The sequence below is a fragment of the Lissotriton helveticus genome, chromosome 1_2, assembly GCF_964261635.1.
Source record: "Lissotriton helveticus chromosome 1_2, aLisHel1.1, whole genome shotgun sequence".
Lineage (NCBI taxonomy): Eukaryota > Metazoa > Chordata > Amphibia > Caudata > Salamandridae > Lissotriton > Lissotriton helveticus.
The window spans coordinates 330,764,504-330,779,487 of NC_136058.1; the positions used below are offsets into that span (position 1 = coordinate 330,764,504).

The 14,984-nt window shown below is 44.1% G+C and overlaps 1 protein-coding gene across 2 annotated transcripts in view; it reads right to left on the reverse strand.

Moving 5' to 3' along the window:
• Positions 1 to 4,532: 4,532 nt before the first annotated feature.
• The window catches only part of LOC144803049 (uncharacterized), a 44,155-nt gene continuing 33,703 nt past the window's right edge, over positions 4,533 to 14,984 (reverse strand). Inside the window, exons 2-4 of one of the 2 annotated variants that reach the window (XM_078671841.1) lie at positions 10,002 to 10,061; positions 9,116 to 9,169; positions 4,533 to 7,474 (exon numbers count right to left, since the gene is read on the reverse strand). In XM_078671841.1, the coding sequence (XP_078527967.1) occupies positions 5,417 to 6,301 (885 nt within the window). In that variant the 5' untranslated portion in view covers positions 6,302 to 7,474; positions 9,116 to 9,169; positions 10,002 to 10,061 and the 3' untranslated portion in view covers positions 4,533 to 5,416. The remainder of the gene's footprint in view (positions 7,475 to 9,115; positions 9,170 to 10,001; positions 10,062 to 14,984) is intronic. The other variant, XM_078671842.1, reaches the window with a different exon arrangement.

Genomic DNA, 14,984 nt, shown 5'->3' on the forward strand with positions numbered 1-14,984 from the left:
TCATAAAATATGTAATAATATTTGAAAGGCGAGTTATCACGCTATATTGAGAGGCACATGAGGTGGGATCGGGGAAGAGCAAGGGGCACTTACTTCCGGAAACTTCCGGTCAGTGAGTACAAGGGTTTCCCAGGGGAGGGGGGTGGGCTCCAGGGGTCACGGGGGGGCAAAAGGGGCAAAAGGGGCAAAACAAAATAGGAAAAAATATACACTTTTGATTGAGCTCCAATCATCATACTTTTGTAAGTTCTTGTTCACAAGCGCTCTTATTTATTTCTGGCAGAAAAACATGAATCTTTAGATTTTGGCAGTCTCTCAAAGTAGCCCATATTCCCAGCACTATGAATAGGCTCAAGATTTTATCCTGGAACGTTAATGGTCTCCGCACCAGACCTCGCGCTAATAAAATTATGCAATATCTCCGAGACACTGATGCCGGGATCATTATACTCCAGGAGACACACTTAATTGAAAGCGAAATGCTTCAGCTAGCCAAAAGGAATAGGTGGATAGAGTCCTCAATTTCAACATCTCAATCATTAAACACGCGGGGGGTTTCTTTTCTTTTAAAGAAATCTACGAGTTTGAAAATCATACAGCAGAAAGTAGATTCTGGAGGGAGATGGGCCATTGTATCAATAGAGATAGGAGGTATGGTAATAACACTAGTAGGCTATTACGGGCCTAATTGCGATGATCCTTCCGTACTAGAATCTCTATTTCAACATCTTTTAAGATTCCCAGAGCCAGTGATCATAACCGGCGATTTCAATATCACCTTGAACCCTCTACTGGACAAATCTCCTAATAGCAGACAGAAAGTTTCCTCTAAATCTAGAAATTGCCTTTTAGGTTTAATGAATCAATACGGATACGTCGATATTTGGAGGCTTAGAGAGGGCCAGAGGCAGGGCTTCTCATTTAGAAATCTCAAGTATAGACACAGATCCAGAATAGATTTTATCCTAACTAGTAGAGCTTTGGTCGATTCCATCACCTTAGTAGACTACATTCCTTCGCACCTTTCGGACCATTCCGCAATGAAGCTCGAACTAGAGTGGGGAGGCACGTCTCCCACAAGATTGTGGTCCTTTGATAGATCATTTCTTACATCAACAGATGATATAGAATTTCTTCAATCAGAAGCGCGAGAGTTTTTCATTATTAACATGGACACAGCCCCAGCAAGTATTGTATGGGACGCCTTTAAGTGCACACTAAGAGGCATCGTGAAGAACAGAGTGGCTCATAGAAGAAGGCTGTACAGGGATGAAGTATCTTCTATTGAGAATAGCATGTCTACCGTTCAGTCTGATATTGATACGGGTAGATTTATAGATAATCATGACTTGTCTCTTAAACTTGCAGAGATAGACGGACTAAAGAGTAGCCTATCATCGATCCTTGAGAAGCGTGTCTTACAGAAATGGGAGGCAAGCAAACTCTCTCACTTCCAGTATGGAGAAGGGGCAGGAAGATTACTGGCCTGGAAAGTTAAATCAGATCATGTTCGAAATAATATTACCTACGTCACATCAGAGAAGGTCACCTTTTCAAGCGATGCAGAAATTAGGGAAACATTCAAAACATTCTTTCAATCAATCTATCACGAAGATCTTAACGTTACACACAATGATATCACGAGCTGGTTAGAGGATGTCTCCCTTCCATCTTTGTCGCTTGAACAGAGTCGATTTCTGGAAGAGGAAATAAGTATTGCTGAAGTAGAGAAGGCTATAAGGGGAGCTAAAGGGGGCAAGGCGGCAGGAACCGATGGTTTACCGAGCGAAATATACAAAAACCTGATATCAGAGGTGTCCCCAATTTTAGCGGCTTTATTTAATCAAATATTGAGGGATGGAGAAGTACCACCAGTCTCATGGGACAGCGCCTCTATAACCCTCATTTTGAAGCCAGGGAAACCTCCCTCGGATTGCGGCTCATATCAGCCTATTTCTATTCTAAATGCCGATTACAAATTTTTGCCACAATATTGGCCAAACGGCTTGGCCTGGTTGTGCCTGACATAATACATTCCAACCAAAAAGGCTTTATAAGAGGGAGACAGTTATATGAGCTCACTTATGAACTAGTAGGATCCATAGATGTGGCCATATAAGAAGCTCTTCCCCTATCTATTCTCACGTTGGATGCTACCAAGGCCTTCGACAGGGTGAACTGGTTGTACCTGTCGGAGGCCATGAAAAAATTTCACGTTGGAGATAAATTCCGTAGAGCAATCGATTTGCTTTATCGTAGTCCTTCAGCTTCAATCTTGATAAATGGGGGCCTTACGGCACCATTTAGGGTAACTAGAGGAACCCGACAGGGCTGTCCCCTGTCTCCCCTTCTTTTCGACTTATATATCGAACCCTTCGCGCAATCTTTAAGAGACAGCACACATATTAAACCTTTTGTCTTCGGAGATTGGGAAAAAAAGTGGCAATTTATGCTGACGATATAATGATCTTTTCGACAAACATCAATGTAGCATATCCAGAGGTCATTGACCTAGCTCTCAAATTTGGAAAAATCTCAGGCTATGAAGTGAATGCCTCTAAGACAGAGTCAATGTCTTGGAATATTAATTTAATTGCAGACAATGAAACTTCAAGATCTCAACTACGATACTTGGGGATAAATATAGTTAAAGACATTGACTTGATTGCTTCTTTAAATTTTGCCAAAACAGCAGTGCAATGCCGAAAACACATGAGAGATTGGTCACACCTCCCGCTCACTATTTTAGGTAAGGTTAACCTGGTAAAGATGTGTATTCTGCCAAAGATTTCATTTCTGTTTAATTCTATTCCACTTTTCTTTGATCCTAAGTTAATTTCAAAGCTGCAGAGCGCTATTTCTAATTTCATCTGGAATAACAAGAGCCCAAGAATCTCTTGGAAGAAAATAAGACGCCGCAGAGAAAAGGGAGGGCTGGCGGGACCAGATCTTCAGGTATACGCATGGGCGTTTCAGCTCTCGCATTCACGCATGCTATTAAAAACACCAGCAGCAACAGGGGTAGGCCGCATGTTCTCTACTTTATTGAATTGTGAGGGAGTTGGACAGGTCGGTTTTCTGTTTAAATTCGGAGACCCTAAATTTGAAAAAAAAATAAAACTGAAGGTTTTGCAGGGGATAGCATCCACGTGGTATAGAGTGAGGCACGCGATCAAATTGGGGTATTACTCAGAGAATGTTCCTATATGGGACTTACCCGCTCCCCCAGCTTGGACAGAAGATGCACTTACACATCCACTGAGAGAGGCCGAAATCAACACTTGGGGAGACCTGTTCATGGATGGATCTCTGCTTCCTTGGGACTACTTAACCAACAAAGTCGGGCCAAGCCTGTCGAGATTCAAATATATCCAAATTTCAAGCTGGTCTCAAACATATAATGCGCAGCCAACCCGGGTCAGTAGCTTACCTATAGGGGGCAACAGTGAACTAGTGATGTGCCTGCTGGACAGCCCCCCTGTAAAGAAGAAAATATCACTCTGGTACAACAAGATCATAGAGGAAACAGATGGTAAATTTTGCCTTCCGACATCATTATGGGCTGATTCAATGCCAGGTATAGACGTAGAGGAGCTTTGGACAGCCTCTTGTGTAGTACTATGGGACCTGGTTAAACCCGCTTGGCTCCGTAGGAACCATCTTTTCACAATACACAGGGCATGCTATTCCCCGCAGAGGCTGACAAAGTTTTCTTCAACAGGCCCGGTCTCGTGCCCAAGGTGTGGTCTAGCTGCGGCATACGACATCCACATGTTTTACGAATGCCCAAAAATAACTCCATTCTGGGACTCCATTGGAAACAAGCTATCCCTGTCACTGGGTTATCACATTTCCATTGATCTAGCCCTTGTTATATTTGGCCTGAGAGGCAAAGCCCAGAATGCCGATTCTAATTTGTTATTTTATTCTATTCTGGCGGCGCGTAGGGAGATCTGCAGACATTGGAAAGATGTTCAGCCGCCCACTTTACACGAATGGCGGTCATCGCTTCTCCAGATTTCCAAACTTGACCTGGCCAGGGGAGGGAATCCCAATAGGAGAGCTTTTTGGACAAAGTTAGAGCAGCAGCATTGAGCCTGGTTTTTTTTTTTCCCCAGGTCCTATGATTAATGCGGGTATTGCCTACCCTTGTATCTATGGCAAGAAGCTATGGTGCTTATGGGGCCTCGGCACCTCGGGCACTTTCTACCAACTAACAGCCCTAAGCAAGATCTTCCAAGGCTTGCGTGAATGTGCTGCTGGGAACTGGCCTCCCCTCTCTCTTACGACATCCCTGCCAGCTAACGCTGAGACAGCACAAAAGCACAGCCTAATTTCCTGCTCTGTGGCAATTTATAGTTTTGATAGATTGGAGCCATGCACGCAAATGAGGACAAAAGAAAAAATATATATATTGTGTCAGTGAACCAAGTTACTACCACCAAAAAGGAGCAGTAATAAGTCCAGCAACACACATGGCCAACCACTCATACTGCAATATCCTCTCACAGAATATAATGGAGGCAAGGAAATAATATTATATTCATTTATGTCGCTATTTCACATTTTTAAAGATACATATAAATTCAATAGAATTTTAAAACAGCATATATGTTTACAATAATTATTTCACGGAAAGATATGTTAATAACCTTTAACTTAAAAATAATTGTGACTAACATGATCTTAAAAATTTCAATTTCAATTAATTGTGTACTAAACGTTTTGTAGATTTGAAAGCATATCATAGTACATAAATACAAAGATTTTACTTTAGGTGCTTTTCAAAAAAATCTTATTTTTAAATTTTGTATTTAATATAGTTAGTTTAGCTCCACAACCACTCCAGTGGCCAGTGACAGTCCTACTTCCAGCCCAGACCTGGAAAGCAGCACTTTTTCACCATTATTGATAGCCTCATGGAATGTGGCAGACTTGGCAAGCAAATGATTTCAAATAGGCCACAAATAAAGCATGTTCATCACTCAGTGTGTGCTTTTCTTAGTAGGTGTTTAGTAAGAGTATCAATGGATTGACGTCTTTGTGGCTGCTTCATGTGATGGTTTTGCAATGGTGACACCTCCTCCCCAGGGTTGACAGTGAGCACCTTTTATTCTCGCACATTGTCTGTCTCATGTAGAGACATTACATTTACAACTGAAGATTTTGCACTGATATATCTTTTTTTATGGTTGAGGGTTCTTTCATGTTGAATCAAACTGAATCTCTGACTGATGTTTTTCTGGTATTTAGTACAATGATGAGGTTTTTACCCAGTGTGTTTTCTCTCATGTTGAATGAGACTAGCTTTCAGACTGAAGCTTTCAAAGCTTTCGGAGAACTATTAATGCTTTTGCCCAGTGTGAATTCTCTTGTGTCTAGTGAAAGTTATTTTAAACTATAGCTTTTCTGGAATTCAGAGCACTGTATGGATTCTCTCATGTTGAATTAATTTGGATCTCTGACAGAATTGTTTCTGGCATTCAGAACACTGATACGGTTTGAACCCAGTATGGATTGTCTCATGTTTAGTTAAAGCACCTTTGTCACAGAAACGTTTCGGACATTCAGAGCATGAATACGGTTTATGCCCAGTGTGGGTTCTTTCATGCCGAGTAAGTTCATATTTCTGACAGAAGCTTTTCCAACAATTAGTGCACTGATAAGGTTTCTGCCCAGTGTGAGTGCTCTCATGTCGAATGAGATGGTCTTTCTGATTAAAGCTTTTTTTGCATTCAGAACACTGATAAGGTTTTTGACAAGTGTGGATTCTCGTGTGGCGAGTGAGACTGCCATAACACCTGAAACTTTTCTGGCACTCCGAGCACTCATATGGTTTTTGTCCAGTGTGGATTCTCTTGTGTCGAGTGAGACTGCCGCAAAAACTGAACCTTTTTAGGCACTCTGAGCACTGATATGGTTTTTCACCAGTGTGGATTCTCACATGTCGAATGAGAGAGAATTTCTGACTGAAAGCTTTATGGCATTCAGGGCACTGATGAGGGTGTTGTCCAGTGTGGATTATCATGTGTTGAATGAGACTGCCCTGAACACTGAATCTTTTTTGACACTCGGAGCACTGATATGGTTTTTCTCCAGTGTGGATTCTCACATGTTTAACGAGATTGGATTTGCCATTGAAACCTTTCTGGCACTCGGGGCACTGATAAGGTTGTTGTCCAGTGTGAGTTCTCTCGTATTTAGTGAGGTGGGATTGATAACAAAATCTGTTCTCACATTCATTGTTCTTATTCGAAATGTATGCAACTCCGTGTTGGGTTTGTTCCTGGATACATGCCATCTTGAGACTGAATCTGATTACAGAGTTTGTACTTGTTTATATTACACTCAGCATTAACTTCTAAAATAAACTGAAGATGCTCTTATTAACATTTGAATTGAACTAATTATAGCTTTTATCTGGACATCAATTTCCTACTTATAAAGGCAGCCTATCTACTTGTCTTATAACTTTCACTGAGGAGCCCCCTGTAATTAGTAAGATGTCTCCCTTGGATTAATTTTCTCTAAGTTATGCCGGGGTGATGTTTGACTCCAGTTTATCACATTTGACTTAGGATTTTTAAAAACACTGATAAGGTCTTTGGTATTTAGTGTTTGCCTGTTAAGTATATTTGCTTATACAAGTAATGACAGGTGAATAGGTATTACAGGGTGGTTTATGAATTATCAATAGCAAAGCATTGGCCCCTTTTAAGATTTCTATGCCAGTATATGCTTTTTCGCTCAACGGCTAAGACAGATACATGATCACTTTGGAGGTCCAGGACACTTTAAAACCACTCAGATCCACCCAACAGACAGAGTTGGTGGGGGAAATCTTTCTACATGGGAAATGATAATACAGCGTCTTTACGGTAATGACATCTGAGAGAGAGCATTTATTTTAAACAATGTTTTCTCTCCTCTGAATCACAGGTGCTGTAGACAACAGCTTGCCCTGTTAAACTGATGTCATTAGTCTTCTTGACAGTTCTGTCACATCACATGTACAGATACTGATCTGGTGAGGAGCGGTTTGGGTCTCCAAGGCATTTCTCATAAACCATTAGACAGAATTTACAACAGTGATTATTCTCAAGTGCACTGCATGGGTATTAATTGTTGACAATGTTTTTTGTTCTACCATTCTTAAAATGTTTACATTACGTGAAAATATCTTACAATTAGTAGATGTAGACTTTCAATTTGCACTTGTCTTTCATTTATATTTCAGAGGCAACTTAATTTCAGTAACAGATTCTTGGTAAACATGTATGGTCATTTTCCTTTACAGATTTTGACAACTTTCACATTGAGCAGTTTCTTCCGCTCCAAGTTCCTCACCATTCCTGGCACTTCGAATGTGTTTCTCCCCTAGAGCTGCAGAATGTTTTAACGTTCCTTGAATTAATCCTTTTTGTTGTGTTTCAATACAGTTAAACCTTCTTTTTTCTGTTCGTGTTTCAATGACCTGTAGAAATAGAGTTAGATATTGTAAATAAACATGAAGAAAAAGTACGTATGACCTTATACTTTGCTGAAAGAAACATTTACAGAAACAAGATAGATAATCTGTTTGAGTTGAATTTCTGATAGTGGTGAAACAGCACTTGGACACTGTGTAGCTCGGGAGCTTGGGAACACTGGAAGTCGAGATTGTGAGTGCAAAAGAAGTGAATATTTAAGAAAGAAACAAAATTAACCCCCCCGACTCGTGTGTTACCACCTGGCAATGACGCTCACCACGCGGGTGTGGCCTTGGACTATACTTGAGGTAGTCACCACCTAGAGTAACAACCTATGGGCTAATTGCGATCAGCTCACCTTGAATCTTATGTGCGAATTGGTCTCCAGGCAGACACTTCTACTGCACGTCTTTTCTCTCCATTAGGTACCTGACTCATGGGTGCGCCTTAGGGAATCACTTAGGGTAAGCGCCTGTCTGCCTTACCCTTTCTTCATGAGTTCTGGTGTTTTCGCCTTTTTTAACATAGCTATTTTCATACCCACGATAGTGGGTCTCCTGTCACCATGTACTTGTTGTTTGTTATTGGTTTTAATTTGACTAGTGTGCTTTTATAGCGTAGAACACATTTGACCAAGGAAGTAATGGAACACAGCATTGATCATACCCCTATGTTGTGTATTTTCCCCTTAGGTCACATCGCAACAGCAGGACCAGCCGGCCTGCTTACTTATTGACCTCAAGGAATAAGGTTGTAATACACATTTAATTAACTGTTCACTGTGTAGTACTGAGCACTTAGGTCCTGAAGAATTGCCATGTCGGCAAGAAACATGTTGACCTGACCAGAGGGTTGCAGATATTCTGCTGCGTACCTTCTCAGCGCATATCTCCCCTCCCACCTATTTTAATCAAGGGAGTCAGCCACACCATTGAAGTTCCCTGTGTACTGACCCACCTTTTTTAATTCACCACTTCTTCACGACTACACCTTTTCACTCGCCCTTTCACCTGCATGCACCATATGGCTGGAACAAAAGATCTCTGATAAAGAGCCCCTTTACGGGTGCCCGTCAGACATTGCAGCGCCAGTCTAACGAGGAGCAGAACCCATATGATGAAGCATGACATCTAGCTTGCTAGGTGTGTGAGGGTTTTAGTTCCAAAAAGGGAATTCCCCCTCCCTTTTTACCTTCTTCTACGCTACACGCACACTTGTCTTGCACACTCTCCCCGGGGAACTCTGTACCCCTCTTGTGCTACTAGTCTTCTGGACATGTACACTGGATCCCGGTAAATATCGTCCGCTTACGGTTCCCCCTTTGTTGAGAAACAAAAGTAACACATATATTGTGAATGAGATTCTCAGCAGCCAACACCATTAATTTACACTTTTTGTGGCAATGGCTGGCATCATAGTGAGATATTTGTAATACTCTTTTATCAATTATGAGATGCAATTTAGTCCCCTACCCACGTACAGTATTCATCAATTCCTTATCCCGTAATTTAGAAAGGGACATTTTATTGAATAAAGGAATTGGCCGTCTTGTAATCACTGCTTTAAATGCCACCATAGAGTGAGACTGTGTCCAACTAGCTCAGTGGAATTCACCATTTCAAATTGTGGGATAGATAAGGACTTACTTGGTGGCCAGAAACTTATCACACTCCTTCAACAGGACCCGAGCACTGCAACACCTGAAAAAGGGGAAGAAAACAAAGGAGATCAAAAAGGACAAGATAAGACAAAACAACAAAGAATAGAGAAAAAAAGACTATCTTCCACTTCACCACAGGGACCCAGCACAGCCCATTAATGGCAAACAAGACAGATAAGGGCAGGATTAGAGGATTTGATGATTAGGAAACGTGGAAGTCAGATGCAGAGAGCAAGGACGCAGACGGAGCAGTCCGAGGGAGGAGACAAATGAGCCGACAGTCAAGGAACAGTTGGGAAACACAGGAAGCAACTCCTCGAGGACCAGTGCATCCCAACCCAGGAAGAGACCGTACCTGCACTAGGCCGCACCACATACCCATAGAAATGTGTCTCCATCTGGTGGATGCCAAGGTACGTGGCTGGTTGTACACATTAGTGGGAATGCAAAAATTGAAGGGGGAGGTTTGCAGGAACATTGGGAGGGCAGGACACTACTACAACACCCTGCGTGCCGACACACTTTGCCAGAGAACTCTTAGTATTCATAAGAGCCCTGGAGTAAGAGGAAGGAAGAAGAAAGCTTTCCATAATTTATTCAACTGGAGTTGATTAGCTTGACCCTGGAGAATATAAACTTTTGTAAGAAAGCACGCTCAAAGCAGCTAGTAAACAATCAAAGAGGACTAAATAAAAGTCTTTTATGATTAAAAGCTATATAGCTAGGGAATAATCTGTAGATGGAGTTAAATTCCGGAAGCTGAAGAGATACAAAAAAATAGAGAGAGAGGGAAAGAGAGAAAGAGAGAGAGAGCGACACAGAGAAGAAATAAGAGAAAAGAAAACAGACGGTAATGGGAAACCTTCCCTTACAATTATTTAGTTTGTTCCCCCGGGGATGGCAGCCACACCACCTTGTCCACCGTGGAATACCTTGAAAGCAAGTAAAGAGCTTATTTGCATATTTGCATTAAACGTGAATCACACTACATTCCATCTACCAAACAACCATCCTTAACTTACAAAGCAAAAGGAACTTTGTTCTCTGGTAACTATTGTAAAGCACCTTCGGTCTATAAATAAATAGATTTTTTTAAAACCTTTTTATTCTACTGGTACATACGATGAAACCCACAACACACATCTTCCTCTAAATCAAAACATTGTGCTACAATGAGCACCCCATGAACCCTTGTTGAACAAGGTCTAGGTGGATATATAGTTCACCCACAGGCGGGAAAAGGTCTGAATGAACATACAGGCCACCCACAGGCTGAACAAGGTCTGAAAGAACAGCCTGAGCACCTTCAGGATGATGAACAAGGTCTGAGTGAAAAAACAGTGGACGCACAGGCTGGAAAAAGTCTGGGTGAGTATGCAGCGCACTTACAGGTTGAACAAGGTGTGAGTGAAGATATAGCACACCTACAGGCTCAGCTAGCAGACCCTAACAGCAGAGCCATTTCTTCATATCCCTATCTTTACATTTAGAGCCTATGAAACATGAAAATTAAAACAATCTGGTGGTCAAACAGCATGTTAAAGTTCTTGTACATAATTCAGTCAAACCTCCATAAATCAATCAACCACTCTTAGAGCTACACATACCATGCTCTCTGAACAACAGCGATTCAAGTTCAAGCTGAAGCAGCGTGCGACGAAGGCTGATATATGGCAGCAACGAGGCATCAATGGAAATCCCATCTCAATTCTTAAGGTGAATCAGAAGTCGAAGGAAGGCAACCACCCCAAAGGACACTGAAGACAGTTTGAGGCAGCAGGGGACACGTCATCTACAACATGTCAGTCAATGGCTGATTGGTGATGTTGGAGTCAGCAAGTCAGATGAAGGACATTCAAATCGCAGGACCCGTAGGCACTCCACTGGGATAGGAACTATGCTGTCAGTGAGCAAGTGAAAACGACGCAGATAAGATGATAATGTGCAAATAGCAACCACTGCCCCGGAAGGGCAAAGAGTGAAGCAATGCCTTCTATGATGGGTGGTCACCCATTCAGTGGCCGGCGACAGTGAATGGAGGGTAGCACGGCTTCCCAGCACAGGGCCAGGCAGGTATATGAGCAGATAGGGAAGCTGAACAAGGGCACACCTGTCAAGTCAATACGGATAAATGCATGTTTATGGTATTACTATAGCACAAACCCAGCCAAAAGGCAACAGCTCACTGTTCATGTTCAGAGACAAGCATTAAGTGAACAAGTGATAGGAGAGGTAGCTGGTTTGTGGACGGTTAATGCATTTGTGATACAGGGTTCTTTAAAGAGGTGCATCTTGACCTCTTTCACAGATTGGAGCAGCTTTGGGATGGCTGTCCTGATGGATACAGGGATGTTGTTCAAATGTGGATTACTCACCTCTCATCCTTTTGAGCCCTTCATGAGAGGGCAGAGAGGATCCGGTTGAATCAAATGGAGAAGAATGAGTTTTTTGAAGGAATGAAGTTTGTTTGGAGGGTGATGTAATTGATGTGGGAGCTGCGTGTTGGGGTTACCCTCAGAAAAGGGGATGAGATCCTGATGGGGTAGATTAGAGCACTTTAGGGCAGTTATGTGTGATTGGAGATCAGGGTGCTCCTGACATTCTGACAGGTGAGGTCAGGGAATGTACACAAGTGCATTGCCTCTGTGCAGCCACAGCACTGATGGTATTGCACCCCATGGAGTGACTAACAGGAAGTGTTCAGTGGTCCTCCAGCAGGGAAGGTCCTATTCTGTCTGTAAGTTCTCTTGACAGGTGAGCTTGTAATAGCTGGCAGGATCCGGGGAACTGTGTGGTGGTGGGTGAGTGGGGTTGGGGGGGTGTGTGGTTGAGGGGGTAGGAGCCAACACTGGTTTCATATGGACTGAAGGATTTGCAAAATGAGCATCATTTCAAGGAAGTATTACAATACAGTAAATCATAAAGTCACTTATTTTGCTTTTTTGGGCCAGGTAACTGATATTAAGTACCAGGTGTTATCAAAGAGATTATAATTTTCCCTACAAGGGTCATCTGCTTCACAAAGAATCTCAATGCGAGGAGTGGGTGGGGGGCATAGTCAGAGGAGAGAACACAGAATATCACTAACATTATGCAGAACCACACAACTTTAGGGCCTACAAACAGCGAAGGGGGACACCTGAAATGGGTTCTACACCTCACATGAACCCAGTACACAAAACCACCATTGCACACAGACCAAACATCCTGGGGGGCAATGAGGGGGCGGAAGGTGAGCAGGAGGGGCTCTAGCAATAAAACACAACACAAATATACAACGAAGAGCTGTTAGGTATTCTGGCCACTGGCGTTCGGTGTCAAGTAATGTGTACCAACCTACTTTAGTTAGTAGTGTCATGGACTGGTTCTGGGGACAGTAGTCGCCTATAACAAGCACCTACCGATTCAAGTCTAAAAGTAAAGGTTTCAATCTACTTCTGACCTTTTCCATTACACGTAAATATTGGTGGGGAGGCGCTTAAAAAAAAGCTGAATACAGCTAGTAAATGCTGTTAAAAATACCTTAACAAAGCCCCTAACAGGGTGGGCAATTCACAGGTGTGTGCAGACAACACTACTAGGCATAACATCTAATCCTTTACCACTTCATCTAAATATGCGGGCAATAAACACCAAATGTTATGTCTCAGCAGAACCACTAAACAGGTCATTATCCTGGGATTGTAGTCCCTTGGCCTCTCCACCACATTCTCTGCCACCCCATGTGTGGTTTACTGCACTAGGAAACTACAACCAGGAGACTGTGCTTTACCCTGACCTACAAATTTGTCTAATAGTGCGCTTGGGGAATCGCTGATTACATTTATGCCTCTCCCCCTATTTATATCCAAGGGTCGCAAGCAAAACAGTGCTTTTAAAAATGGGCCTAGACTGTGCTGACGTGTCTTTAACTAAAGATTCCGTTCCTGTGGCTCCTGGAGTGTTGATGATGGATTGCCAGGAGTGTCCAGGCAGCTGTGTTCCAGGTGCAGTTGGGTGAGTGGTGAATACACCTTATTCTTAACCTACTGAAGACACCACATAGACATTGGCTCTAGGGAGGGTGGGTACACAATGTGTCCACTCTCATGGACTATTCCCTAGAATATAACATGGTCTAGTAATAACCTTTGGAACAAGTAGTTCTGCGTTCATTGGATTGGTAACTTACCAAACTGTTTAGTACTAGGCGAATCCTACTTTTTCTGTGCCACTGTCTACTGATCGGACAATGTGTGCACCTCAATGGAGGATGGATGGAAGAAATAAACAGCAAAGGCACATTCCCAACATATGCGCCCAGCATGGAATTAATTCATTTGTTCAGGGCTGTTTCACTGCAGGTCTCCGCACTACATATCAGCATCTCTAGAGGCAATGGTGTCCTTGAGGCTGCAATGTGCAGGATCCCTCCTGCCTCCCAGCATCAAACAAACAGGACTTTTATAGCTGAGATGTGTGCATCCTGCTGGGCTGTTGCAGTTGTACTGACATCGGAGAGCTGCACTAGATGAGTGTAGGCAATGGGGCAGACCATGCAAAAGCAGGATAAACCTGAAGGTTCCTGGTGAGTAATTCTTTTTGAGACTTGTTAGAAGGGGGAATCTCCGAGGGCCAGGTAGTGTTCACCCCGACACCCCAGGATCCACCCCTCCCACAGAACTTGCCGAGTCTTAATTTGTGAGGTCCTCACCGGGGAGGACTTTGGGTCTGGGATCGTACACACTGAGCTCACACCACACTACGAACAGACACTACACCGTTGGATTTTAGGAACAAGTTCTTTATATAAGCAAATAACGAAGGAAGCACTCTTATATACACAGTGGTCACAGGACCACAAAGTCTCTGAAGATTCGGGAAGGGGGAAGCGGGACAGTCTTTTAGTCTTTGGGTCAGTACGAAGCGTACCCCACGCACAGCTCTCAATCCTCGAGCCGGGGGGTACGGGATGGGGGTCGTACTGCTGTCTCACCTTCGTCGAGTCGGCTCGGTCGTGATGGTGGTCTCGATGGTCCAGCCGGACCAGAGTACTCCTCGAGCCGCGACGAGGGCAGCAGGGCTCGGATAGTCTTAGAGGTGGAGCCGCGACAGCGTCAGCAGGGCTCGGGTGGTTGCAAGTTCGGCTCGAGCCGCGACAGCGTCAGCAGGGCTCCGATGGTCTTAGAGGTCGAGCCGCGACAGCGTCAGCAGGGCTCCGATGGTCTTAGAGGTCGAGCCGCGACAGTGTCAGCAGGGCTCCGGTGGTCTTAGAAGTCGAGCCGCGACAGCGTCAGCAGGGCTCAGGTGGTTCGGTTCCTTAAGGCGAAGAGTGAGCCGCGACAGCGTCAGCAGGGCTCAGAGGTTCAGGAGGAGTCTTCTTAGGGTCAGCCGCGATCAGATCAGCAGGGCTTCAGGTCCAAGATACAACTGCCCGCTAGTTGTCCGGCGGGCCCAGTTATAGTCCTTCTACTCTTTGATCTTACGACCCTCGCAGGCAGAGGTCTCTGGCCCTGGGGGCTGGTCGTTGGCGAGGTCCGGCGGTTGGCTCTTTGATCCCTTTGAAAGATGGGTCCGTACGGGAATTCCCAGACGCCCAGCGGGTCTGGAGCCAGCACTCGGGGAGGCCAGAGGGGTGATCGAACCTGGCCCACAGGGGAGGGCCAAAGGTGTGACAGAAACCAGCCCCTCAGGGGAGGCCGGAGGTGCCATCAAAACTCCCTGGCTTATCTCACTCAGGAGCCCTTTACCCCCCCAGCCGGGACTGGCGCGCCTTTGGAGTCTGGGCTTCGCTGGGGCCGGGGTCACGCTAGGCCTAGGGAGACAGGGATGTCGGGAAGGGAAGATGGCGTCCGGGCCTTGTGGGGCATGCATGG